At 40.3% G+C, this 24,555-nt stretch overlaps 1 protein-coding gene across 1 annotated transcript in view; it reads left to right on the forward strand.

The window, feature by feature from the left end:
• STARD9 (StAR related lipid transfer domain containing 9) overlaps positions 1–24,555 on the forward strand; it is a 145,470-nt gene that overhangs the window by 78,157 nt on the left and 42,758 nt on the right. Inside the window, exons 5-16 of the mRNA XM_036736691.1 lie at positions 3,823–3,939; positions 6,347–6,379; positions 6,487–6,548; positions 8,706–8,818; positions 12,702–12,771; positions 13,660–13,732; positions 18,048–18,115; positions 18,941–19,038; positions 19,799–20,008; positions 20,215–20,312; positions 20,981–21,058; positions 21,490–21,561. Coding sequence (XP_036592586.1) covers positions 3,823–3,939; positions 6,347–6,379; positions 6,487–6,548; positions 8,706–8,818; positions 12,702–12,771; positions 13,660–13,732; positions 18,048–18,115; positions 18,941–19,038; positions 19,799–20,008; positions 20,215–20,312; positions 20,981–21,058; positions 21,490–21,561 — 1,092 coding nt within the window. The remainder of the gene's footprint in view (positions 1–3,822; positions 3,940–6,346; positions 6,380–6,486; positions 6,549–8,705; positions 8,819–12,701; positions 12,772–13,659; positions 13,733–18,047; positions 18,116–18,940; positions 19,039–19,798; positions 20,009–20,214; positions 20,313–20,980; positions 21,059–21,489; positions 21,562–24,555) is intronic.

Below are 24,555 nucleotides of genomic sequence, written 5' to 3' on the forward strand. Positions count from 1 at the left end.
CACTTTGGATCAGTTCATGTAAGCCTTTCCAGGTTTTTCTGAAAGCATCCTGTTTATCATTTCTTATAGTGTGATAGTATTCTGTCACAATCATATACAACTTGTTCAGACATTTCCCATTTCCAATTCTTGGCTACCACAAAAAGAAGTGTTATAAATATTTTTCTACACTTAGGCTCTTTTCCTTTTTTTAAAAAAATTCTCTTTGGAGTATAAACCTAGTATTGGTATTGTTGGGTCAGAGGATATGTGGTTTTATAGCCCTTTGGGCATAGTTTCAGATTGCTCTCCAGAACAGTTGGGTCAGTTCATAACTCCACTGCATCAGTGTCCCAGTTTTTCCACACTCCTTCCAACATTTGTCATTTTCCATTTCTGTCATATTAGCCAATCTGATAGGTGTGAGGTGGTACTTCAGAGTTGTTTTAATTTGCATTTCTTTTATTAATAGTGATTTAGAGCATTTTTTATATGACTATAGATAGCTTTGATTTCTTCGTCTGAAAAGTACCTGTTCATATCCTTTGACCATTTATCAACTGGGGAATGACTTGTATCCTTATAAATATAACTCAGTACTCTATATATTTGAGAAATGAGGCCTTTATCAGAGATATGTGCTGTAAGAATTGTTTTCCAGCTTTCTGCTTTCCTTCTAATCTTGGTTGCATTGGTTTTATTTGTGCAGAACCTTTTTAATTTAATGTAATCAAAATTATTCATTTTGCATTTCATAATGTTATCTATCTCTTATTTGGTCATAAATTCTTCCCTTCTCCATAGATCTGACAGGTAAACTATTCTTTGCTCTCCTAATTTGCTTATGGTATCCCCTTTTATGTCTAAATCATTTACCCATTTTGACCTTATTCTGGTATAGGGTGTGAGATGTTGGTCTACACCTAGTTTGTGCCCTATTGTCTTCTAGTTTTCCCAGCCTTCTAGTAAACTATAGAGAATTTAATTTTTTGGATGACTTTTTTTGGGTTGCTATTCATTTTATTTATACATACACATATGTGTATGTATATATTCACACATGTACATACATACATAGGTGTGCATATATATGTGTGTACATATGTGTGTGTATATATATCTATTTATGTTTGAGGTTTCTAAGTAGTCTATAAACTCTTGGACTCTTGTTTCTTAATCTTGACCCCCTGTTGACTTAATTTGGAAGATCTCACCTATTCGTATGATTTCTTTATTTCTTTGACTTCTACAATAGATTTTGGAACATAAGGTATAGTTACATATCCTTGGTAGTCCTTTTACTTAAGCTTTTCTTCAGTACTACAAGGCAAAATGATACAGTATTCCATGAAGTGTTGGTTCATGTTCCCTTCGGATGCACAATGAAACCAATTCTACTAATTCTTTTATCTTCTTTTTTAAAGAGAACCGTGGAGCTGACTGTCCAGATTGAACTGCAGACTGAACATTTTCTGATTTGATTTATAGGGAATATATCAGTATGAATAGAGTTCATTCTCTCTTGTAATAGATAAGACTCACACGCTTGAAGTACCAAAAGTTAAATTAATGTTTATGGAAAGTTTAAAAAAACTGTGAAAAGGGGAAACTGAGTTCCTTTTCCTACTACTTTGCCTCTGTAACTGAAAAAGTCACAGAGAGACTTACAGGACTCTTTGTTTTGTGGGTTGCAATGGCCAAATAATTTATAGTCTCTAAGGACCCAGATTGACCTGCATGCTAGGAGTAGAATTTTAAGAAATTTTGATGAACCTCACCAAAATTTAATGATAGACAGACAGACAGATAAATAGATAGATAGACAGGTGTTACATTGGATACAGTGTTGGGCCTGGAGTCAAAAAGACTCATCTTCCTGAGTTCAAATCTGACCTCTGACACTTATAAGCTGTGTGACCCTGGGCTAGTCACTTTATCCTTTTTGCCTCAGTTTCCTCCACTATTAAAGGGGGATAATCATAGCACCAACTTCCCAGGGTTATTATGAGGATCAAATGAGATAATATTAGTAAAGTGCTGAGCCAAGTGCCAGGCACACAGTAGGTGCTTGTTCCCTCCCCTCCCATTTATACAATGCTTCAAGGTTTACAAAATATTTTATTTATATTACCTCATATGATTCTTGCAACAGCCCTGAGAGGTAGGTGCTATTCATCATCACACTCCTTTTTCAGATGAGGAAACTGAGGCTGAGAAAGTTTCAGTGACTTGTCCAGGGTCACACAGTGACCCTCTGAGGTAGGATCAGATCTTCCCAACTCCCAAATTTAGTGTTGTATCTACTACACTGCCCAGCTGCCTAGGTTCCCCTTCAAACTGGAAACAAAACTATTTATTTTCTGAAGTGATTGACCTAGAGCAAAAACCAAAACAACAGAATGTTCTACAGACTTAGCCAGAACCAAAGAGACACTTTATTCTTCTGCAAGCCCTTCCTAAGGACTGAACGTCTCTACCTCCCCTAAACAGAAGCAGAGGCAAACTTGTGAGTTCCTCATGATGCAGGGTCTCCATCTGGCTGGCTGCTTGGCTGAGCACAGGGTCACTTTGACTTGGAAGTCAAGCTTTCTCCAGTGACTGGGCTACTCTTTTCCCCAAGGGTCTGGGGATATAATATACTTATTATAGGATGCTGGCCAGGGGTGTGCTAGAGCCTAGGACAGCCCATTGTTAAATTTTTGATATGAGCATTTATTTACACCAAGGAAGTAGTCAAACACTAGGGCAGCTGGGTGGCGAAGTGGGTGATGCTACTGGACTTAGAATCAGGAAGACTCATCTTCCTGAGTTTAAATGTGGCCTCATACACTTACTAGCTCTGTGACCCTGGGCAAGTCACTTAATCCTGTTTGCCTCAGTTTCCTCTTCTGTAAAATGAGCTGGAGAAAGAAATGGCAAACCACTCCAGTATCTTTACCAAGAAAACCCCAACTGGAGTTACGAAGGGTCAGACACAACCGAAAAACAACTCAACAATACAAATCAGGTCTTGCGTTTATCGACTTGTTGATTGTCTACTCTAGACTTAACAAAGTGATGGAGAAAATGTTAATAAACTTAGTTACATGTCACAATTACATTTCCCCCCCGGTTTTGTTAAACATTTACCAGCACATGCCTCGATCCTAGGAACTCACTGTATGGTCTTTGGGCAAACTTTTGTAGAGGAGTTTCAGTTTGGTCTGGTTTTAAAATTCTGTGATTTCATGGATAAAAACACTCCATATTAGACATTTTTGATGACCCATGGCTATTTCTGCAATACTGAGTCTGGACCTCCTGGTGAATAATCAGGAGAAAAGACCTTGCCAGTCAAAGTCAGTCTGAGTAGGGAATGAATGGGTAGAGAGGACCCACAGGGCAGATGCCCATGGAGCTCCCTGAGTCCAGGTTTCTGGGACTTTTTGCTTCTCTTGAGGGCAAGGACTATTTCATATTTGTCTTTGAATGCCCAGCCCTTGCCACAGAATAGACTCAAATGAACAAATATTTATTTTGTTCCTACCCTGTACAAAGCACTGTACTTGGTGGGGTTCATGCTCATTTATGTATGTATCTCAGGTTGAGCTTGGGGTGTGTGTGTGTATGTGTGTGTGTACATGAGTGTTCATGTAAATATCCCAGTACCAAGTGACCCCTGTCTAATTTATCTTGATTGCCTTTTTCAGATGGCAGAGTTAATGATTCTGGTGAAATGGACATTCTTGGTGTTCTAGATTAATTGAAAGAAAAACAGACCAAGAGACAACAAAACAACACATGTCCCCCTAGTGGAAGGATTGCCGTCACTCAGGGAGCTTCCCCTCTGTTTTACTGTTGCAGGTGTTCCAGGATCTGGGGACAGAGGTGCTCTCGGGAGCTGCCAAAGGCTACAACATCTGCCTCTTTGCTTATGGGCAGACAGGCTCGGGAAAGACATACACGATGATAGGCACCCCGGTGAGTGACCTTGTGCTTATCTTCCTGGGGCAGGTGAATTTTGAATAGGATTTTAAAGCAAGTAGGAAGTAAGAATCTGTATTTGGGAACAACTCATGATTTAAACATGCACACACACACACACACACACACACACACACACACACGGGCATTTACACTGAGGAAAAAAGAAGGAAGACTCAATAAAGATAATTTAGGTCATATTCACTTAACTGAAATGACTAACAGGATGTATATTGTTGTTTTCCCTCAAAGAGTTTCACCTTCTTGAGGACCAGAATTATATCACTTATGTCTCTGTAGCTCCTGAGCCTAGCATAGTGCTTGGAACACAGTAGGCAGTTAATAAATGCTTGTTGATTGGTTCCTGAGTACAGTGTGCACATGCACACACACAGGTTTTATTTCAGAGTTCAATGAAGAATTTTATATAGGATCACATTATAAAAAACAAACATTTCTAAAGTGCCTCAAATTGAAAAGCCAATCAGAACTGTTACATACATATTTTAAAATTTGAATCTCCTTTATGTGGCATTCAAGACCCCCTTTCTAGTCTTGTCTCCTGTGATTTCCCTCCATGTGCTTACCACACTGTGGTCTCCAAACACACTGATCTCCAAGCACAAGAGTGCTCTTACCTTGGTCCCTTTGTTCCCATCCTGTTCTTGTCATGTTCTCCCTCCCCACTTCAATTAATGAATTTTTACCCATCCATTAAGATGCAGCTATGCCATAATGCCTTCTTTGGTCCATTGTGTACCAGTTATATGGGCAAACATACCCCCCCTCCTGGCAGAGATAGGCAGTGCAAGGCATGCATCATGGGCTCCTTCTTATTTCCCTTAAGTCGTAGCACAGGCATTAGTAATGTTTGTGGATTGAATGAAAGACATAATATGTCATGACTATATAGTGCACAAAATGCCTTCCTTTCAGATCGAATGGCTAGGAGTCTGTCTTTTTCACCAGATGACAGTCTGTCAGTTCTAATGCTTAGATCGTACAATAAAATTTAGTCAAGTTAGAAAGCATTTATTAATCACCTACAATATACCAGCTAAGTGCTAGGGATAAAAAGAAAAGCAGGGAGAAAAAAAACTCAGCCCCTGCTCTCAAGAAGTTCACAGTCTAATGGGTGACACTATGTACAAAAGACTGTGTACAAACAAGATTTATTTGGGCTAGACTGGAGATAACCAGTGAGGGAGGGCACTGGCATTAAGGGAGATTGGGAAATGTTCCTATAAAAGATGAGATTTTAGCTGGGACTGGATTTAGTGAACTTTATAACATACAGGACTGTTTTATAACTTTCTTTGATAGCTATGATTTAAGCCTGTCATGTGATGGTCTAGACCTCTACACAACTTTGATTTTATGATAAAATCCAACAGTATCCTTGGTATTAGCCTGGGCAATGCCCAGGGTCAAAAGGTAATGTGGTCAAAGTTCTAAGCTATATATATGAGAGGTCTGTGGAGTTTTGGGGGGCGGGGAGTAGGGTAGGAGGTAGGGCTTAAGGATTTAGCCCTAGGCCAGCCTTCATTACTTAAGTAAAACAAATAGGTGAGGCCCTTAAGAATATCTCTCTGTGAGTATTACAAAATGTAAAATAGATAATTTTGGTTATATAAAATTAAAAATTTTTTTGCACAAACAAAAACAATGCAAACAAAATTATAAGGAAAGCAGTAAACTGGGAAATAAAATTGCAACTAGTAGCTCTGATAATGGTCTTATTTCCCAAATATAACTGGGTCAAATTTATAAAAATAGAAGGCATTCCCCAAGTGATAAATGGTCAAAAGATATGAACAGGCAGTTTTTCAGACAAAGAAATTAAAGCTATCTATAGTCATATGAAAAAATGCTCTACATCTCCTTTGATTAGAGAAATGCAAATTAAAACAATTCTGAGGTACCACTTCTCACCTGTCAGAGTTGCTAATAGGACAAAAAAGGGAAATGTTGGAGGGGATGTGGGAAAACTAGGACACTAATGCACTGTTGGAGTTGTGAACTGATCCAACCATTTTGGAGAGCAATTTGGAACTATGCCTAAAGGGCTATAAAACTGTGCATGTCTTTTGATCCAGCTATACTGCTGCTAGGCCTATATCCAAAAGATAGCCAAAAAAAGAGAAAAGGACCTATTTGTACAAAAATATCTATAGCAGCTCTTTTTGTGGTGGCTAAGAATTGGAAATTGAATGGATGTCCATCAATTGGGGAATGGCTAAACAAGCTGTGGTATATGATTGTAATGAAATATTATTGTGCTATAAGAAATGACAAGCAGGATGATTTCAGAAACGCCAGGAAAGTTTTACATGAACTGATGCATAATGAAGCAAACAGAACTCGGAGAATGCAAAGTAATTTTTTTTTTCCTCCTTCTCCCTAGGCCTCCTTGGGGTTAACACCACGGATATGTGAGGTATACAAATCTCTTTTCAATCTGGATCCTTTGTCAAAGTAGGCCTCATTCTCTAATCCTTTATGTTGAAATCACACAGGAAACACCTAATCTTCTGGTTTGTACAGGGCCTCTTCTCCAAGGAGGATGACTATTCCAACTCGCCTTCATCCTGCAGGATAAGAGTAAGGTAGGAACCAGTCAAATTTTGAGGCCTAGAGTCTCCATTTCCATTTTATCTCAAGATGTAGGCACCCTCAACAGTCCTTTTCTGTTTCCGGTCACTCAAATGCTCAGGCCCAGCACTGTATCCACTGCATCACCTTATGATTCCTAATACTTCTCTGTTTCTTCTTTCCTAACTTCAAAGACAAAAACTCATCTCTTTTCTTGATTAATTGTCAAATTGGGTTTATGACAGCTAAGACCCACAGCAGAGTCTTAGGGCCATTGATGTAAAGCTGGAATGGGACCTCAGAGGTCATCTAGTCCAGTCCCCTGATTTTATGGGTGAGGAAACTGACACCCAGAGTATCAGTGACTTATTCACAGTCACAGGATAAGTAAGTGGCAGAACCTAGGATTCAAACCCTAATCCTTTGACTGCAAACCCAGCTCTCTTTCCGATGCTCCACACTAGCTGCATAGCTTCCTCTATAGCTGTGAGTTATGACTTCTAACTGTGATTCTCTCTCTCTCTCTCTTTGTCTCTCTCTATCTCTCCATCCCCCCTGCCCCCCCATCTCTATCTCTTTCTCTCCCTCTTCCTCCAACCTAAGGAAGACTTTCTATGGACTAAGAAGTAAGTTCTTTATCCTCCCTCATATTCTTGTCTAAAACCTGCTTCTCTTTTCTCTCTCCAGCCACTGCTATCATCCATATGCTCTGCCACACATCTGCCATTACTCTGCAAGTCTAGGTTTGTGACTCTTAGCCCTAAGGAGATTATACACTCATTTAAAATCTTGCCATATGATTTTTTTTATTATTGTGTTTTGCCATTTTAATCAATAGTAACATCTCCTGTCTGACCCCATGACAAAAGTTCTCTAGCAATGGAAGAGGATTGGACTTGGAGTCAGGACAACTGGGTCCAACTTCTGGCTTTGCTTCTAATTGAATGACCCAGGGCAAGATTCTTTGCCCTTCCTGGCCCTGTAAAGTGGGGAGCTGGATTGCATGATCCCTAAGGTCATTTCCAGCTCATTCTACAATTCCACCCGTCTTTTGGACTTCATGGGCACAGTGTAATATATGATGGCTATGATACACAGTCCTTTTGAGTTTAATTTGCCTCCCGAGAGGTGAACTCCAATCTCTGTAGAAATAAAAATCCTGTAATGTAACAACTGTGAACGTAATATGCTCTTTTTAAAATTCTGTTTACATTGATAGGATCCTTTAGGCTTACAAAGCACTTGACTTATATTATCTCCTTTGATCTTTAGAACCATAGAATAATAAAGCTGGAAGAGCCCTTTGTATTGTCTGGTCCACAGGTTCTTAATCTTCTTTTTGGTGGCTGGGCATAGGGGCACATGCTTTGTTATCCTTGCTATTGGATAGCCTGAAGCTGGTGAATCACTTGAGCTCAGAGTATAGTAGACTATAAACTCATTGAGAGCAAGGAATGTCATTTACCTTGTGCTTGGCATGTAGCTGGTGCTTAATAAATGCTTGTTGACTTCAGTAGGGCTATAGTTAATTGGGTGTCCTCACTAATTCTGTTGAGCCACTGAAAGCTGTGGGGAGTGCTTTCAGTGGGATGGGGGCTGCCTAAGGAGAGGTAAACTGGTCCAGACTAGAAATGGAGTAGGTCAGAGCTCCCATGAGCTAGGGAAGCCTAGTCTCCAAGACAAACAAATCACTGTCATTTGTGTCATGGACCCCAGTAGTCTGATGAAGCCTATAGACCCCTTCTCAAAATCATAATAGAAGGAAATGCTAGGTTGCAGTTAAAGGTTAGTGAAAATAAAGATGTAATTTTTCCCATCCAAATTTGTGGACCCCCTGAATTCTAATTAAGAACCTCTTCATTTTGTTGTTGAGAGAGTTGAGGCCCCCAAAGTTAAGCAGTTGCTCTTTATTACACAGCCAGGACTTCAATCCATGTCTCTTGACTCTTAAGTCTATTGTTTTCATATTTTTTTCGGAGGGGGTTCTTTTCATATTTTAAACTGAACGCATTTTGCAGATAAATAAAACAAGGAGCTGATTTATTCAAGGTCCTATAGTCATATTCAGAGACAGAACTGGACCTCAATTCAAAGCCTGCTGATCCGTAGCCCATCTCTTTTCCTGTTAGGCCAAGAATGAACACTGCCATCTTTTTCCTTTTTTCCTCTAGTTTCCTAGAAATCTATAATGAGAGGGTACGAGATCTGCTGAAACAGTCTGATCAGAAAAAGCCCTACACCCTGCGGGTCAGGGAACACCCAGAGACAGGCCCTTATGTACAAGGTAAGACTGTTGTTGATACACATCTCCAGGTCTGCAGCCAGGGCCCCGGTCAGAAAGACTTGGGAAGGAGAGGGTGGGAACCAAAATCCAGAATAAACTCCATAAGCCCTGAAGTCTGAGACCAAAATAAAAACTGGGCAGTAGTCTGATATAGGATGTTATGTGACTCGCCTGCCCATCACTCACAGTCAGTTTCAGAAGCTGGGAAGTGGAAGAGGTGTATTTGCAGGAGTTATTGTGTAATGCTTTGCAGACTATCAGCTCTTACTGGGTCAGGTTCTGTTACCCAGCGGGGAGGTCTGGGCTCTCTTACTTTTCTCCCTCTGGGGAGGAAAGTGAACACCCTTAGACCCCTAGGGAGAAGCCATTGATGAGCTGGGTACTTGGGGCCTTTCAACACAGATACATATGGGCTTATAGTAGCCAGCCTCTGGGGACAGACTAGAGAAGTACCTCTTTAGCTTTATCTAATTCGTGAGTTGAGATGGGTGACAGGAGCCATAGTAGCCAAATGCTGGACTCTTGGTGAGGTCAGCACCTGCTTATCTGACCAGAGCATGGCATTTACTGATCCCATTAAATTGACCATGCCCATAAGCTCTGTCAGCTCAGTGACTGAACAGTAAAAGTCAATGATGGAAAGCCTAGGTTATTTTTTCTTACAGTCCCCTAGACAGTAATGTTTTTCCAGTTTTTCATTCTCATATGCTATATTGAAATAAATGGAAGTTTGGGAATGTAAACCATTGCCATTTGTAGTTTTTTTCCCTGGACATTAGTTTGATTTTCCTGTGCAAAACTATGTGAGAATATACCCATTCCTTTTTTAAACTCCCCATAAATATCTCTGTCACAGACTGCTTTCCCTTTTTTGGATAACACATAGTTTGGTTCCTATACATTATAAGCAGTTCTGCACCCTTTCCTGAGCAAATTTTGGCCCTCTGCAAGAAAGGTATTTTGAAAGTGAAAAGAGCGGTCAGCGAATCAGAAAATATTAGCTGTGTGAAAGGCATTTACTCTAGGAACTTTAGGGGATGCAGTGAATGATGAATGAATAAATGAATGAATAGATGAATGAACGAAAAATCATTTATTAAACACTGTGTGCCAAGCATTGTGCTAAATACTAGGGGTACAAGTACAGTCAATCAATCAACAATCAGCAGGTGTTTCTAAGTGCTTACTATGTGCCACTAACTTGTGCTAAGTTTTAGGGATACAAAGAAAACATCCCTGCCTTCAAGGAGCTTATATCCTAATGATGGAAACAACATAGTTAAATCAGTACGTATAAGATAAATACAAAAGTAAATACATTGCCTGCCCTAAAGGAGCTTACATTTTACTGGAAGAAAGAACACACATAGGGAAATGGTGACCAGGGAAGGGCTCTTTGTATGGGAGTGGTGAGTAGGGCCTTAGAAGAGTAGATTGAGTAGATATGAAAAAGAAGAAGGCATAGTCCCTTCCCTCACAGAGATTGCAATCCATTTGGGGTGGTAAGAAATATTCACATGAAAGGATACATACATACATGATAGTAAATATCAAATGAGTGGTCTAGACAATAAGGAATCTATGAAATCAGAAATTGTAGAACCATCTTGGATTGAGATGGTGGAGGGCTGCATGGGATCCATGAATAAAGCCTTGTAGGATGAATAGATTCAGATTGGGAGAAATCATGGCAGGCAGCAGTGGAGGGGGTGAGGAGGGATCATTCCACATCAGAGGAGAGGTATAAGCAAAGGAATATGGGGTGGGATTAGGAGTTCACCAGGTAATACAGGGTTCATTTAGGTGAGTAAGAACTTGTGAAAAGTATTGAACCAGCATTCTATTGCTGTTATTTGTAATGCTGCCCCCTGGTGGCTTTTATTTTTCATTTTTGTAAACTCTGGAATTTCTAGAGCCATGTTATTTCCTATTTGAAATAAATTCAGTTTAGTTCAATGTAGTACATCTTACCCTCAAAAAATTATGGTGTAGTTGGAGGAGATGAAGTATATCACATTTATATGAAATAATTAAATGACAATACAGTGGAATGTAGGATTAGGAACAAGAATTAATGGGATAGATTTTTCTCATTTATTTCATTTGTCCATTTAGCAAGCTACTCCAAGTTTTGTTGGGGGAGGGATTTCACAAGTTTTATTTTAGGGTTGTTGAGTATTTTGTTCTCTTTTCAAGAAAGAGAGAAATGGAAGCTTGAAAAGAGACCCATATAACTTGATGTTCTGAATTATGGCTTCATGTAACAGCACTGTGGCAGGTGAGCTGAAGGTAGAGACTTGTGCTGACTCAAGTGTGGTACAGTAGAAAGAGTCATGGATTTGAAGTCCCTGGCCCTGGGTTTAAATCCTAGATCTCCGACTTGAGTGAGCCTGGGGACTTCATCTCAGTAGGCTTCAGATTCCTTATTTGAAAAATGAGGGCATTTGTATCAATGGCATCAAAGGCCCCTTCCAAATTTAAACCTATGATCTTGGGGCAGCTAGTGGATAGTGGGGCAGAGTGGATAGAGAACCAGCCCTTGAGTCAGGAGGAGGACCTGGGTTCAAATATGCCCTCAGACACTTGATACTTACAAATGTGTGACCCTGGGCAAGTCACTTAACCCTGATTGCCTTGCCAAAATAAATAAAAATCGATGGCTTTATTACTTAAATGAGTTAGCAGTTTGGTCTCTATGTTGGTAACTCTAGTTTTAAGACTGTGAGATGGTGGGAACTCGGACAGCTACGGTCATACCAGCTAAGACCTTGAGGGAGAGACAAACATAAGCCTGCAGGCTTTTGTATGTTTGCAGACATTCTCATCCTGAGGATTTATCTCCCACAATGACCCTTGTAAGAGCCCGGATTCTGAATGAACTAGAGAAATTCTGATTCATCTCTGGAATCTGTTTAGTTTGTCTCTCCCCTTCCCTTCCTTCCTGTCTCCTCCTTTCTTCTTTCTAAGTAGGATATCAGGCCCTTACCTGTGGGTGTTCTGCCCAGAGGAATGCATATTTAGATGGCTGAAACCTCACAAGATATCTGGGGGTTTACAGGCTAGATTGCTTTCTTAAGAAGGACCATGCCTTAAACCCAGATCACTTTGGCTCTTGCTGACTGGCCAACAGTAGGTCCCAGGCCAAGCCCCACTTGGTCATTATTTGGGCCCTGATTGGCTCAGAGTGAATTTAACTAGCAATTGTTTTTGTTTTGACCAGAAACTCTGAGGGTCTTCCCCTCTCAGATTTTTTATTTTTATTTTTTTGGCTACTTGAAAGGGGCCATTCTCTGCCTCATTTCTTACCTAGCCTTAATCATGGATTGGGTGTTGCTTCAGTCAAACTGAGACCTGTTACAGACCTTAGCTCAAAAAGGCCAAGGTCTCCCACTGCATCTGGCCATCTCCAGTTGTCCTGATCTATATCTTGCCACTGGACCAAGATGGCCCTGGAGGAAAGAGTGAGGTTGGTGACTTTGCACAGCTTTGAACAGACTTAAATCCAATCACTTAATCACTTAAATTCAATTTACTTGCACGTCTTGGCATCACCTCCTGGATGTCATGGTCCTCTTTAAGAACAAAGAACAAATAACAACTTCAACCCATTTGATACCTAATGATATACTTAATATCTCATATTGTTACCTGTGCTGTGATTTATGCTTTCATTACCCTAAGCTCCTTAAAGGACAGGGTCCCAGTCTGATTTCTTTGTAACCCATTTAACACAGTGTTGATGGATACATTGTAGGCACTTATAAATACTTGTCAAATAAATCAACAAAGGAATGATCAGCTGGTTTGTCTGCTGAGAGATGGAGTAAGCTGAACTTTAAAAAATAATATTATTTCCCTTTTCTTCCTTTTGTAAACTGAACAGGCTTATCTCAGCATGTGGTTACCAACTCTAGGCAGATAATTGGTCTCTTGGAAGAAGGTGTAGCAAACAGGTAATGGTTTTCTTTGTCACCTCCATCACTCCTTGGTCTCAGCTTTTCAGCCCCTTGTGAGCACAGATCAGTTGTTGGGGTGGATAATCTGGGTTTAAAGACTCCTAAAACCAGAGTTAGTTTTAGAATCATAGAATTTTGAACTAGAAAGGATCATTAATACACACTCCATCATTTGTCATATTAGAAAAATGAGGACCAGAGGGGAAATATGATGTGGCCAAGATTATATGACTAGAAGAGCTAAGATTCAAACACAGGTCCTTTGAAGCTAAATCAGGAGCTTTTCTCACCGTATCAAAATGTAATTGCATCCAACAGTGAATCTTGGGCTTGGCTTGGCTTGGCCCTCCCATAGCCTGAAAGCAAGATGGTGGTTTAGATGATTTTCGAAAGTTCTTTGTTCTAGCTTCTATGAGATGTTCTAATTTGTCATCTGTCATTGAAAAGTCCAACAAGTCCTATCTTCCTATTTGTTCTTTTTCTAGAATTGTATTGGGAACTTTTGTTTCCATCACTTTTCAAAATGTTCATACCGTTAGCTTAGGGTTGGGCCATGATGTTGAGGTTATATACACCTTATCTGAGGTTTTGCTAGAAATTTCAAAGACAGAGAAGACAAATTAGAACATACCATAGAAGCTAGAACAGAGAAAGAATGTTTGATAGTCAACTTGGCCACCATCTTGCTTTAGTGTAGCATCATAAAGGTGGAAGCCTGACTCTGTTTTGGGGCTTCTTCCCTTATGATTCTACACCAAAGTCTGGAACCTTTGATAGTTTCCTATTTGGTCTTAGTTGTACCATTTCCTGTTCTTTCTCTGCCTTCCCAAAGTTCTCAGCATGTATACGTTGTCATTGTCCTGTTGTCTTCCCTTGTATACACAGAATCACAGCAGCTACCCATGTTCATGAGGCCAGCAGCAGATCCCACGCTATCTTCACCATCTACTATACACAGGTCGGTTATTACTTCTTAAGTCTGAGTGAATTTTCTTCCCCTTACCTTCACCCATCTCATTTCTCTTCTTTTCCTTTTCCTCTCCTTTCTCATGTATTAATTTGTTTTTATGAAGTGGAGAGATGATTTGTAAACAGTCTAAACAAGCCACATGCATACAAAGGGTGTAGCTATGTGGTATAATGGGTAAAGTGCTGAATCTGGAGTCAGGAAGATCTGAGTTCAAATCCTGGCTCATATACTTATTACCTGTGTGACCTTGACCTCTTTCTGCCTCAATTTCCCCTTTTATAAAATGCAGATTGTAATAATCCTTTTACGTGTCCTTTCCCTGTGGCCCTCCAATCCAGCCCAGAACACTTAACTCCTTAACTCAATATGACTGAGGCAACACCCAGTTATTACAAACCAATGATTAAAGCTAGGTAAGAAATGAGGCAGAGCATGGCCTCTTTTACCTAGTCAAAAAAAAAATTAATACGGGAGGGGAAAACCCTCAGGGTTTCTGGCCAAAACAGAAACAACTTGTTATTTATATTCACTCTGAGCCAATCAGGGCCCAAATAATGACCAAGTGGGGCTTGGCCCTACTTGGACCTACTGTTGGCCGATCAGTAAGAGCCAGAATGATTTGGGTTTGAGGCATGGTCCTTAAGAAAGAAATCTAGCCCTTAAACCCTAACATGTCTTGCAAGGCTCCAGCCATCAAAATTTATATTCCTTTAGGCAGAACACCTGCAGGTAAGGATATGATACCATATGTGGACAGAGGGAAGGGAAAGAAGAAAGAAAGGAAGGAGGGAGGAAGGAAGTGATGAGGTTATAGGATTCACGCTGAACCTGTAAAAGGAAAAGATGATGACTTTGCCCCTGAACTTTCCCACTCATTTCTACCTAGATACTCAATAATTCTTTTACCTGTCCTTTCCTTGTGGCCCTCCAATCCAGCCCAGAACACTTAACTCCTATCATTGTCTCCACCTGGCCCACCCCAGCCTACTTGCCATTCCTTAATCCCATCCAGATCTTTTCACAGCCTTTTTCTGTATAAAAGTATGTGTCCCATCCTCATCAAATTTGCAGACTCACTTAGAATCTCATGTGCTTCTATTGGTGTCACAATAAACTTGCTACTTTGACTGGAAGGCTTGAGTGGTCAAATTCTTTCGAGGCAGACCCCACTGTACCCTTACATTTCGGGGTTCCCAGCACTCCAAACCTCAACAGAAAGAAGGAAGGAAGAAAAAGAAAGGAAGAAAGAAAAAGAAGGAAAGAAAGAACAAGCTGTGTTGCCCAACTGGCCAGTTCTAATTGGGTCTCCGGTGGGGCAACTCCTACTACTTACTACCCACAGGGGTTGTTGCTTATTCTTCATTCTCGAAGATGACCATGACATCAGATTGGTGATGCCGTGACGTGCAAGTGAATTGGATTTAAGTGAGAGAGGGCTGTGCAAAGTTACCAGCCTCAATTTCTCCTCTAGAACCATCTAGGTCCAGTGGTAAGATATAGATCAGGATGATTGGTAGTGACCTGTGGGAGTGCTGTATTGACCATGTAAAGGACAGATCCTCACCCTCAGAGACCCCATATTCAATGAATAAAGGTCAACAGTAGAAAAGGGATTCTTCTTACATGCCTCCTACCAGCAGTTGTGTGAATAGAGCACTGGGCTTGGAATCAGGAAGCCTCATCCTCATGAAATCAAATCTGGTCTTAGACACTATCTATATGACCCCGGACAGGGCACTTAACCCTGTTTGCCTCAATTTCCTCATCTGTAAAATGAACTGGAGAAGGAAATGGTAAACCACTCTCATATCTTTGCCAAGAAAACCCCAAAGGGGGTCATGAAGCCTTCCTGATTCCAGGTCCCATGCTAGATCTATCACCTGCACCACCTAGCTGCCCCAATGAAATGCAGCATTCACTTTTATAATTTAAAAAATTATCCAATATTTACTTCCTATTTCTTCTACCTCTTCTAAACCCCACAGGGGGAAAAAAGGAAACCAAACCTTTATAATATTCATAGTCAAGCAAAAGAAATTGCTAAATTGGCCCTGGCTGGAACCATATGGCTCGTTCTACGTATTTAGTCAATCACCTCTCTGTCAGCAGCTGAGTAGAATTATTCATCATCTGTTATTTGGAATTATGGCTAATTAATGCGTTGATCAGTTTTTCAAAATTGTTCATTTTTACAATGTTGACATACTATAAGTTGATCTCTTGGTTCTGATCACCTTCCCCAGCATCAGTTCATATAAGTCTTCCCAGGTTTCTCTGAAACTGTCCTCTTTGCCATTTCTCATGTCACAGTAGTCTTCTGTTATACTTGTATACCATTATTTGTTCAGCCATTCCCCATCTGATGAATACCCCCTTAGTTTCTGCTTCTTTGCAACCACAAAAAGTAAATATTTTCCAGCTCCTAAGTTGAAGCAGTAAATGGATTGAGTAGTATATTTGGAGTCAAGAAGACCTGAGTTCAATCCTGCCTCAGATACTTTTTAGGCCCTGAGACCCTGGGTAAGTCACTTAACCTCTGCCTGTTTCAGTTTACTCATTAAAATGGAGATAATAATATCACCTACCTCATAGGATTTATTGTAAGGACTAAATGAGTTAATATGTGTAAGGCCCTTTGTAAATCTTTGTAAGTTAAAAATAGGTAAACTGAGGCACAAGAGTTCTGAGCATGATCAATTTATTGTTAAAGTGCAAATCTACCCATAAATAGCATCCCAGTTTCCTCAGTAAGCTGAGACCCCCAATGAGGGGGACAGTTTTCTTTTATAGGGTCTTAGAGAGTACAAAACTGGTTAAGTGGCATCATGGCATAACTGAGTCACAGGGAAGGGTATGACTGGTTATAGATCTGAGGTGCAGGGAGCAGCATGATTGGTTTGAAGTTTGATAAGAGGGCTAGCAACACTACCATTCCTTCCTCCTTGTGATTAAGAAGAGCTCATTGTTTGAGTCCACCCGCTGGATTACTGATAATGACCCAGACTTGTGGGCCGCAAACCAGACATCCTTGAAGGAGAGCCTGGTTGTGTTAAAATATTAGACCCAACTTCCTTGTGTTCATATGCCTTCCCAGAGGCCAGTTAAATTCTTTGAGGCAAGAATTCATTTCTGAACATAACTCATTATGGACCAGCTGAATTCTGAACCAAGTTCAGAGACAGAGACCCATGATTTGATCAATTACAGAACAAAATCAACTACAGAATCTAAGCAGTTACAGGACAAGCTCAATCTACTGTAAGTAGAATCAGTAAGAAAATGATACATAATCAATATCGATCATTTCAACGAAAGGTCTATATTCAATTCACTTAACATTTACTCCTTGTTCCTCCTTGTTCCAGGCACTGTGCTAAGCACTGGGGTTACAAAAAGAGGCAAAAGATAGCTCTTACCCTCAAGGAGCTTACAATCTGAGGATATTTATATTTTATATGCTAGTTATATTAAATATGGATTCTTCTCTTTCTTTGATGTCTTTGAGGTATAGGCTTAGCGGTGGTATCAGAAAGTCAAAGGCTATGTACAATTTAGTAATTTTTGGGGCATGGTTCTGAATTACTTTCCAGGATGGTTGGACCAATTCACACCTCCACCATCAGTGCTTTCATGTGTCTGCCAACATTTGTCATTTCCCTTTTTTTTTTTTTGCTCAACTTTTCCAATCTGATGAGTGTTAGATAGAACCTCAGTTGCTTTTATTTGCATTTCTCTGATTATTAATGGTTTTTTAAAATATGGTTGTTGACAGCTTGGATTTCTTCCCTTGAGAACTGCCTGTTCATATCCTTTGACCATTATCAATTGGGTGAATATCTCTTATTTTAGCAAGTTTGAATCAATCCCTTATATATCTTGATTAAGACACCTTTATCAGAGAAGCTCACTGTTGAACAAATCTAGCATTCTTTCTTCTGTGCCATGCAGCTGACTAAAACAAACCATGGTAAAACTAGAAAGCTGCCCTGAAACCTAATCCATTTCTCTTGTTGTCTGTCATTCAATGGTGTCTTTATGACCCCATGGATGTCCCATAGCACTCTAATACTGTCCATGGGTTTTTCTTAGTAAAGATACTGGAGTGGCTTGCCATTTTCTTTTCCAGTGGATCAAGGCAAACAGGTTAAGTGATGTGCCCAGGGCCACACAGCTGGTAAGTATCTGAGGCCAGATTTGAACTCATTCAGGTCTTCCTAACTCCAGACCCAGTGCTCTCACTGAGCTACCTAGCTGCCTTAATCCATTTCCACCTGATGACATTTAAATGTGTTTTTTCCTTTAGGCTGTCCTGGAAAACAACCTCTCTTCTGAAATTGCCAGCAAAATCAACCTGGTGGATCTGGCAGGCAGGTAATCATGGTTCCCCTGTGGGGTCCCAGGTGTCACTTCCTGGTGGGAACTATCTGAGGCAGCTACCATGCTCACATCCCCGTTAAACTGTCTGCAAGCTTTGGCAGAGCTTTTAGCCTTGCATACCTTGTAGACTCCTGAGAAAAAATACAAAAGAAGCAAATTATTTGGAAACTCAATTTAGTTGTTGCTGAGCTTCCATCTGGGTGAATGGAAGTCACAGCGTTCCCAAACCTTCCATCTCTGTCATGGAACTGGCCAGAAGGCAGAGCAATTTAGAAATTTTTAGAAGGGGGGCAGTAATACTATCTTTGGTTTATTGGTAAGAAATCTTATTCTTGAGCTCCTGGACATCAAGAATGGCTTCACTTTTTTCCTTTTGTATTCCTAGCACCCCATACAGGGGATTTATTGATCACCTGCTATTCTAAATTGAGGGCCCTCATGGCTACATGTAGACAAAAAAAAGGTTGAGTGATGTGTGCCCCCTAACTACTGGAAGATTAAATGAGGCAAAAATCCTTATTTTAAAACTGCTTCATAATTCATGCAACCAGAACTTCTCTTTGGGATCACAGGACCTCGTAAATCCTCTTGTCCAAACCTACTCATTAAACAATGAGGATTCTGAAGCATAGAGAAATTAAATGACTTATCCCAGGTCACACTGGTAGTAAGTAGCAGAGGTGCCATTTAAACCCAGGCCCCTGGCTCCAAATTTAGCCCTCTTCCACTGTACCTGAGAGATTTTATGAGGCATTCAGGAGTTGGGAATAATTGAGGTATCCATTCCTAACCTTGGGTTCTTCCTGGCTTGTGTTTCAGTGAAAGGGCAGACCCCAGCTATTGTAAGGACCGGATCACTGAAGGTGCTAGCATCAACAAGTCCCTGGTGACTCTGGGCATTGTCATCTCCACCTTAGGTAACGTTCTGAAGGCCTGGATCACTAAGTGAGGGAAGAGGGAGCCTTCTGAGAGTCCCCAGTGGTTCTGTCACTCTTCAATGAGGATGAGGGCAATGGAAATAACTACTGATTAGAGGAAAGCCTCAGTTTCTTTTTAGGGATTCTTTTCCAAAGATGGGTAAACCAAACAGTCTGTCTATCCCAGCCAAGCAGACCCCCTTTATGCTCTCTCTGTACCTGGAATTCTCCATTTTGGCCTCTTGGGATCTCCGGCTTTCTTCAGGGTTCAGCCCAAGTCTCATCTCCAGCAAGAGATCTTTCCTGATTCCCTCAGCTCTTAGTCTTCCCTTGCCCTCCTTCAACCCCCTCCCCCCAACTTACTTATGTATTCCTCTTTTCTGTGTCCATGTTGTTTTTCCTAGTAGAGGGTAAGCTTCTTGAGGACAGAGACTGTTCCAGTTTTCGCCTGTGTATTGCTGGTACCTGGCATGGTGTAGGCACTTAATGCTTATTGGTTTCAGATATAAAAAATTGTTCATTCATTTTGACACTCATTTAATACATTGGATTACATTGGGGCCATCTCCACAGCACTATATTTTCATCATTAGAGGAATTATGCAAACAATTAATACAGCTTGCTTCCTGCAGGCCAGGAGTCAAAAAAAGTCCTTGAGAAGGCTAAGAAATGAAAAGCTTCTTTTTTAATTCTTTAAGAACCTTATTTACGAGACGTGATATGTTTTTTAATTTTCTTTTTCTTTCTTTTTTTTTTAAGCACAAAACTCCCAGATGTTCATCAGTTACCAAAGCCCAAATAGCACATCCAGTGAGGGTGGAGACAATGGGAGCCTCAGCTCTCCCTCGGTGGCTGGCAGTATTGGTGGAGTCCCTCGAAAGCAATCGTACATCCCCTATCGGGACTCGGTGCTGACCTGGCTGCTGAAAGATAGTCTAGGAGGCAATTCCAAGACCATCATGGTTGCCAGTGAGTGTGAGACTGGGTCAGCTTTGTGTGTAAGGGCCATGTTCTGCCCCAGAGGGATGAGCCATGTTTGCCCAGGCCATGCCCATTTTCCTAGTTTTTAAAAATTCACATGTTGGGCTATCAGTGGCAAGATCTCTAGTAGGTAGATTGGAGGTGGTAAGATACATGGGTCTGTAATTCTTTTAACTTTCTTCTACCTACTTCAGCTGTGTCTCCTGCAAACTCCAGTTACAGTGAGACAATGAGCACGCTGAGATATGCATCCAGTGCCAAAAACATCATAAACAAACCACGTGTGAATGAGGTGAGCTTATCATCTGAAACCCTGGATGGGAGTGGTAGATGCCACTGATGGTACTGCCCTCCAAGGTTGGCCTTAGGTATCATTTATATGTCTTGTCCCCTTGCTTATTTCTACCTTGCCTACATCGCAAATCCCTTTGGGTGGACAGGCAGTTATTCCCAGATCATACCCTTGGTACCAGAAGTTAAAGGACTTAAATATTTTCTCCCAGGGTTTCAAGACTTCTTTGACCTCTCATCTTGACCCTACTAAAATAGTTTTTTGTTTTTTGTAATAAGACCATCCCTTTGAAAATCCCCAGTGTACTTTCATTTCAGGAAAGAGTGTTGCAAATTTCTGAGTGCTGCAGAAATTCCTTCTGAATTTGTTCTTATTTGTTTTATGTGTTTTAGATTTTTTCCCCCTCAGTAGCAAACTGTTTTGCTATTTCTTTGTATATTATGACCTAGAAGGGGAGATTAAGATTAGATGAATCTAGAATGAAAAATTTCAGTAGATTTCTAAAAGTCTCTTTAATCATTTTAGTGAAAAATTCTAGTAATGTCTCCTGAATGATATGGCAGAAAGTATTTGCCCACTGGCTGGTTGAAACTGTGATTGCTGGTTGGCTGCATGGACCTGGGAACCTGGTACCGCCCACTAATCATCTCCAGTCCTTTCTGTTTTAGGATGCAAATGTAAAACTAATCAGAGAACTTCGGGAAGAAATTGAAAGGTTGAAAGGCATGCTCCTGAGCTTTGAACTGGTATGTGGGATATCCAGATACTTCCCCTACACAAGCAGGAAATTCCTCATGAGACATCTCCAGGTGTATTCTCCAGTCTTCCATGCCAGTGGTGTTGTGGGAGGAGTAGGTGATCCAGTATAGCTGCTCCTCTGGCATCATTACTGGGGTCACCTTGGCCCCTAGAGCAAAGAGGAAACATTGCATGTGTGCACATGTGGGTAGTTGGGTGGGAGGCCATTTCTCTGAGGTTGTTAGTAATTGTGTAAAGAGAAAAACTCCCTATTTCTCTAAATCCTTTCCCCCTATCTGATCATATGCACCTTTATTAGCTTCCCTCTTACTTCTGATTTTGGAGAGAAATTCTTCCTTCTTTCCTGCATCTTCCCTCCCAAGAATGTTTGGAGACTCCTTCTGCACAATGGCCATCTCTGCTCCCTTTGTTTGCCCAGGGGAACTTGAGTCCCTTCACGGATGGAAGGAATGGAAACCTGAAGGAGCTGGTTCTCCATAATGAGATGAAGGTGAATATTTTTGATTGGGATGAGTGACAGGATTTGGATCAGAAAGGGTTGGTTCTTGTGATTGTTCATTCCTTCTGGGATGAGGCTCTCTTTAGTTTGGGTGGAAGTTTCCAGCTCCATTGTCTTTCATGGAAATGGTGTGTTTCCTTTGTGGATTTCTTTCTTACTGTTTCTGCTCCTTCCAAGGGGATTGTGGGGGCTCCTTTTGGGGGCCATTAGACACAACCACAGAGGAAGGACTTATTTTCATTCAATCAAACAATCATTCAGCAGGTTATATTGAATGTCCACTAAACGCTGTGCTCTAGGAGTCAGTCTCTTGCCCTCAAGGAGCATATAATCTAGCTAGGGAGACAATCTGAAAACAGCTAAATGCTTCAAGTGCTACAGATACGAAGATGTGAAATGCAGTAAGAAGATATTATATTTACCAAAATATCTCCAATAGCACTTTTTTTTGTGGTAGCAAGAATACTGGAAACAAGCTGGGTGTCTCCAGATTGGAGGATACTAAAGAAATTCCGGCTTGTTAGTGTTAATGCACTATAAAAACAAATATGGGAAATACAGAGGAACATTAGAAACTTGTACGAGCTAACGTAGAGTGAAATAAGCAGAATGAGGAAGGTGATGTGCACAATTGTTACAATGATGTAAAAAAATACTAAAATTAACCTGAATGCTTAGTAATTGTAATGATCAACCATAACCCCAGAGAAGAGATGAAGAAGTAGATTCCTTTTTTTGTTGGAGAACTGGGGGACCATAGCTATGAAATGTTGTTTACACTGTCAGATGTAGTCTCTGTGTTGGCTTTCTTAAACATTTTTCTTTATTGCAAGGGAGATCTTTGTTAGAAGGCTTTTTTTTAAAAGGGGAGAGGACATAGCTGGAAACGACTATTATGTAAAAAAACCCCCAAAATATACCAATAAAACTTATTCTTAAAAAAGAAATGTAAAAGGGAATTACTATAAAAATTTCTTTCATGTGCAATGATAGCTGAGAAAACGGAGAAGCCACTGAGGTTGAAATAAGCAGAAGGCTTCATGAAAATGGGACTTGAGTCTTGAGATAGGAGAAAGACAAATGTCCTGATTTTTTGAAAAAGGGAAGAGAAAAGTTGCAAACAATGGGCCAGTGATCTTATCTTCAATTCCTAGGAAAATACTAGGATGGATAATTAAAGAAATGGGCAAATTGTTTTAAAAAATTAATTAAATTAATAAAACAAACAAAAATTATTTTAAAAAATCATTAAAGAAAAGGGCAGCCAGTGGTGTAGTAGATAGAACACTGGTCCAGGATTCAGGAAGACCTGAGTTCAAATCTGGCCTCAGACACTAGCTAACTTCTCCTTGCCTCAGTTTCCTTATTTGTAAAATAGGGATAATAATAGCACCCAGGACTGTTTTGAGGACAAATAAGGTGCTATTTGTAAAGTGCTTGGAGTAGCTTCTGGCATATAGTATGTAAAGGTTATTCATATTCTCTCGTTATTGTTATTATTAAATGCTGGTGAACATCTCAAAAGGAAAGTAGTCGCTATAAATAGCCACCATGGCTTTATCAAGAATAGGTCAGGCCATTTCCTTTGTTGACAAGATTATTAAACTAGTAGATGAGGAGAATATTATGAATCTGGAGTACTTAGGTTTTAGCAAGACTTTTGATAATGTGTCTTATACTATTCTCATGGAAAGATATGATCAAGACTGGTCATATCAAACTCAAATGGAAATGCAGTTCTCTAAACCATACATAAAGATCCCTGTGGGCTGCATATTGACTTAGAAAACCACATATTAACATTATCTCTCTTCTATTGTATTTTTACTTATTTTGTTAAATATTTCCCAGTTATATTTTAATCTGCTTTGGGCCACCCTTTGGAATCTTGATGCTATAATATAGTCTGCTCTGATCTAAACCAGGAACTTCTTTTTAAAAATATTTTGATAATGGTATTTGAATGTAATTGGTTTCCTTTATAATCTTTTGCATCTTATTTTATGCACTTAAAATTTATTTTTTTATTTATTTTTGCATTTTATTTTAAATATTATTCTGAGAAGGAGTCCAGAGACTTCACTAGACCATCAGAAGGGTCCATGGTACAAAGAATGACTTTGCTCTAGCTGATGATACAATTATTAGGTGGACTCAGAACTGATTGAATGTCCTGACTCAAGGAATAGTAGTCAATGGTTCAATGTCATCGTGAAAGGAGTTCTCTAGGAGTATCTCAGAAATCTGTAATCTGTCCTTGACCTTGTTGCTGCTGAGCATTTTTATGAAAGTCTTGGAGCCATGCATAGATGGATACAAAGAGTGAGGGATGGCTAACATACCAGGTGATAGAGTGAGGCTTGATCTTGGCAGGCTAGAGAACCTAGCAAAATGAAATCCAGTAGTTATTTAGTTAAGGTCTTACCCTTGGATGCAGCATGGCCCACTGAAAAGAACCCTGTCTTCAAAATCCAAGGACCTAGGTTCAGATTTCTTCTTTGATGCTTGCTATCTGTTTGACCTTGGGCAAATCGCTTAATCAGATGACCTCCCAGATCCTTTGCAGCTCTAGGTTTATGACCCTAGGAACATAACAAGTATAAGAGGGATAGTTAGCAGGTGTCAAAACAAAACACCACCTCAGGATTTCAGTGGACTGCAGAATCATATAGCTCAGCAGTATGATACAGCCACCAAAAAACTCTAACGTGATCTTGGGTTGCCTTGAGAAAGTGATAGCTTCCAGAAATAGAAATGTGTGCAGGTGCCACTATAGTCTGCCCTTATCTAGAGTGTTGTATTCCCTTCTGGATGTCGTGATTTAAGAAGGACATTGGAGAGTGTGCATAGGAGGGCAACCAGGATGGTCAAGTGCCTTAAGTTCATGTCATAATGAGGATTTGTTGAAGACTAAGTGTGTTTAGCCCAGAGAAGAGAAAGGGGGGAGGGGCTGGAGGGGGGAGGCTGATGGGGGTGGGGGGGGGG

The sequence above is a fragment of the Trichosurus vulpecula genome, chromosome 8 (assembly GCF_011100635.1).
Source record: "Trichosurus vulpecula isolate mTriVul1 chromosome 8, mTriVul1.pri, whole genome shotgun sequence".
In the NCBI taxonomy this organism is placed as follows: domain Eukaryota; kingdom Metazoa; phylum Chordata; class Mammalia; order Diprotodontia; family Phalangeridae; genus Trichosurus; species Trichosurus vulpecula.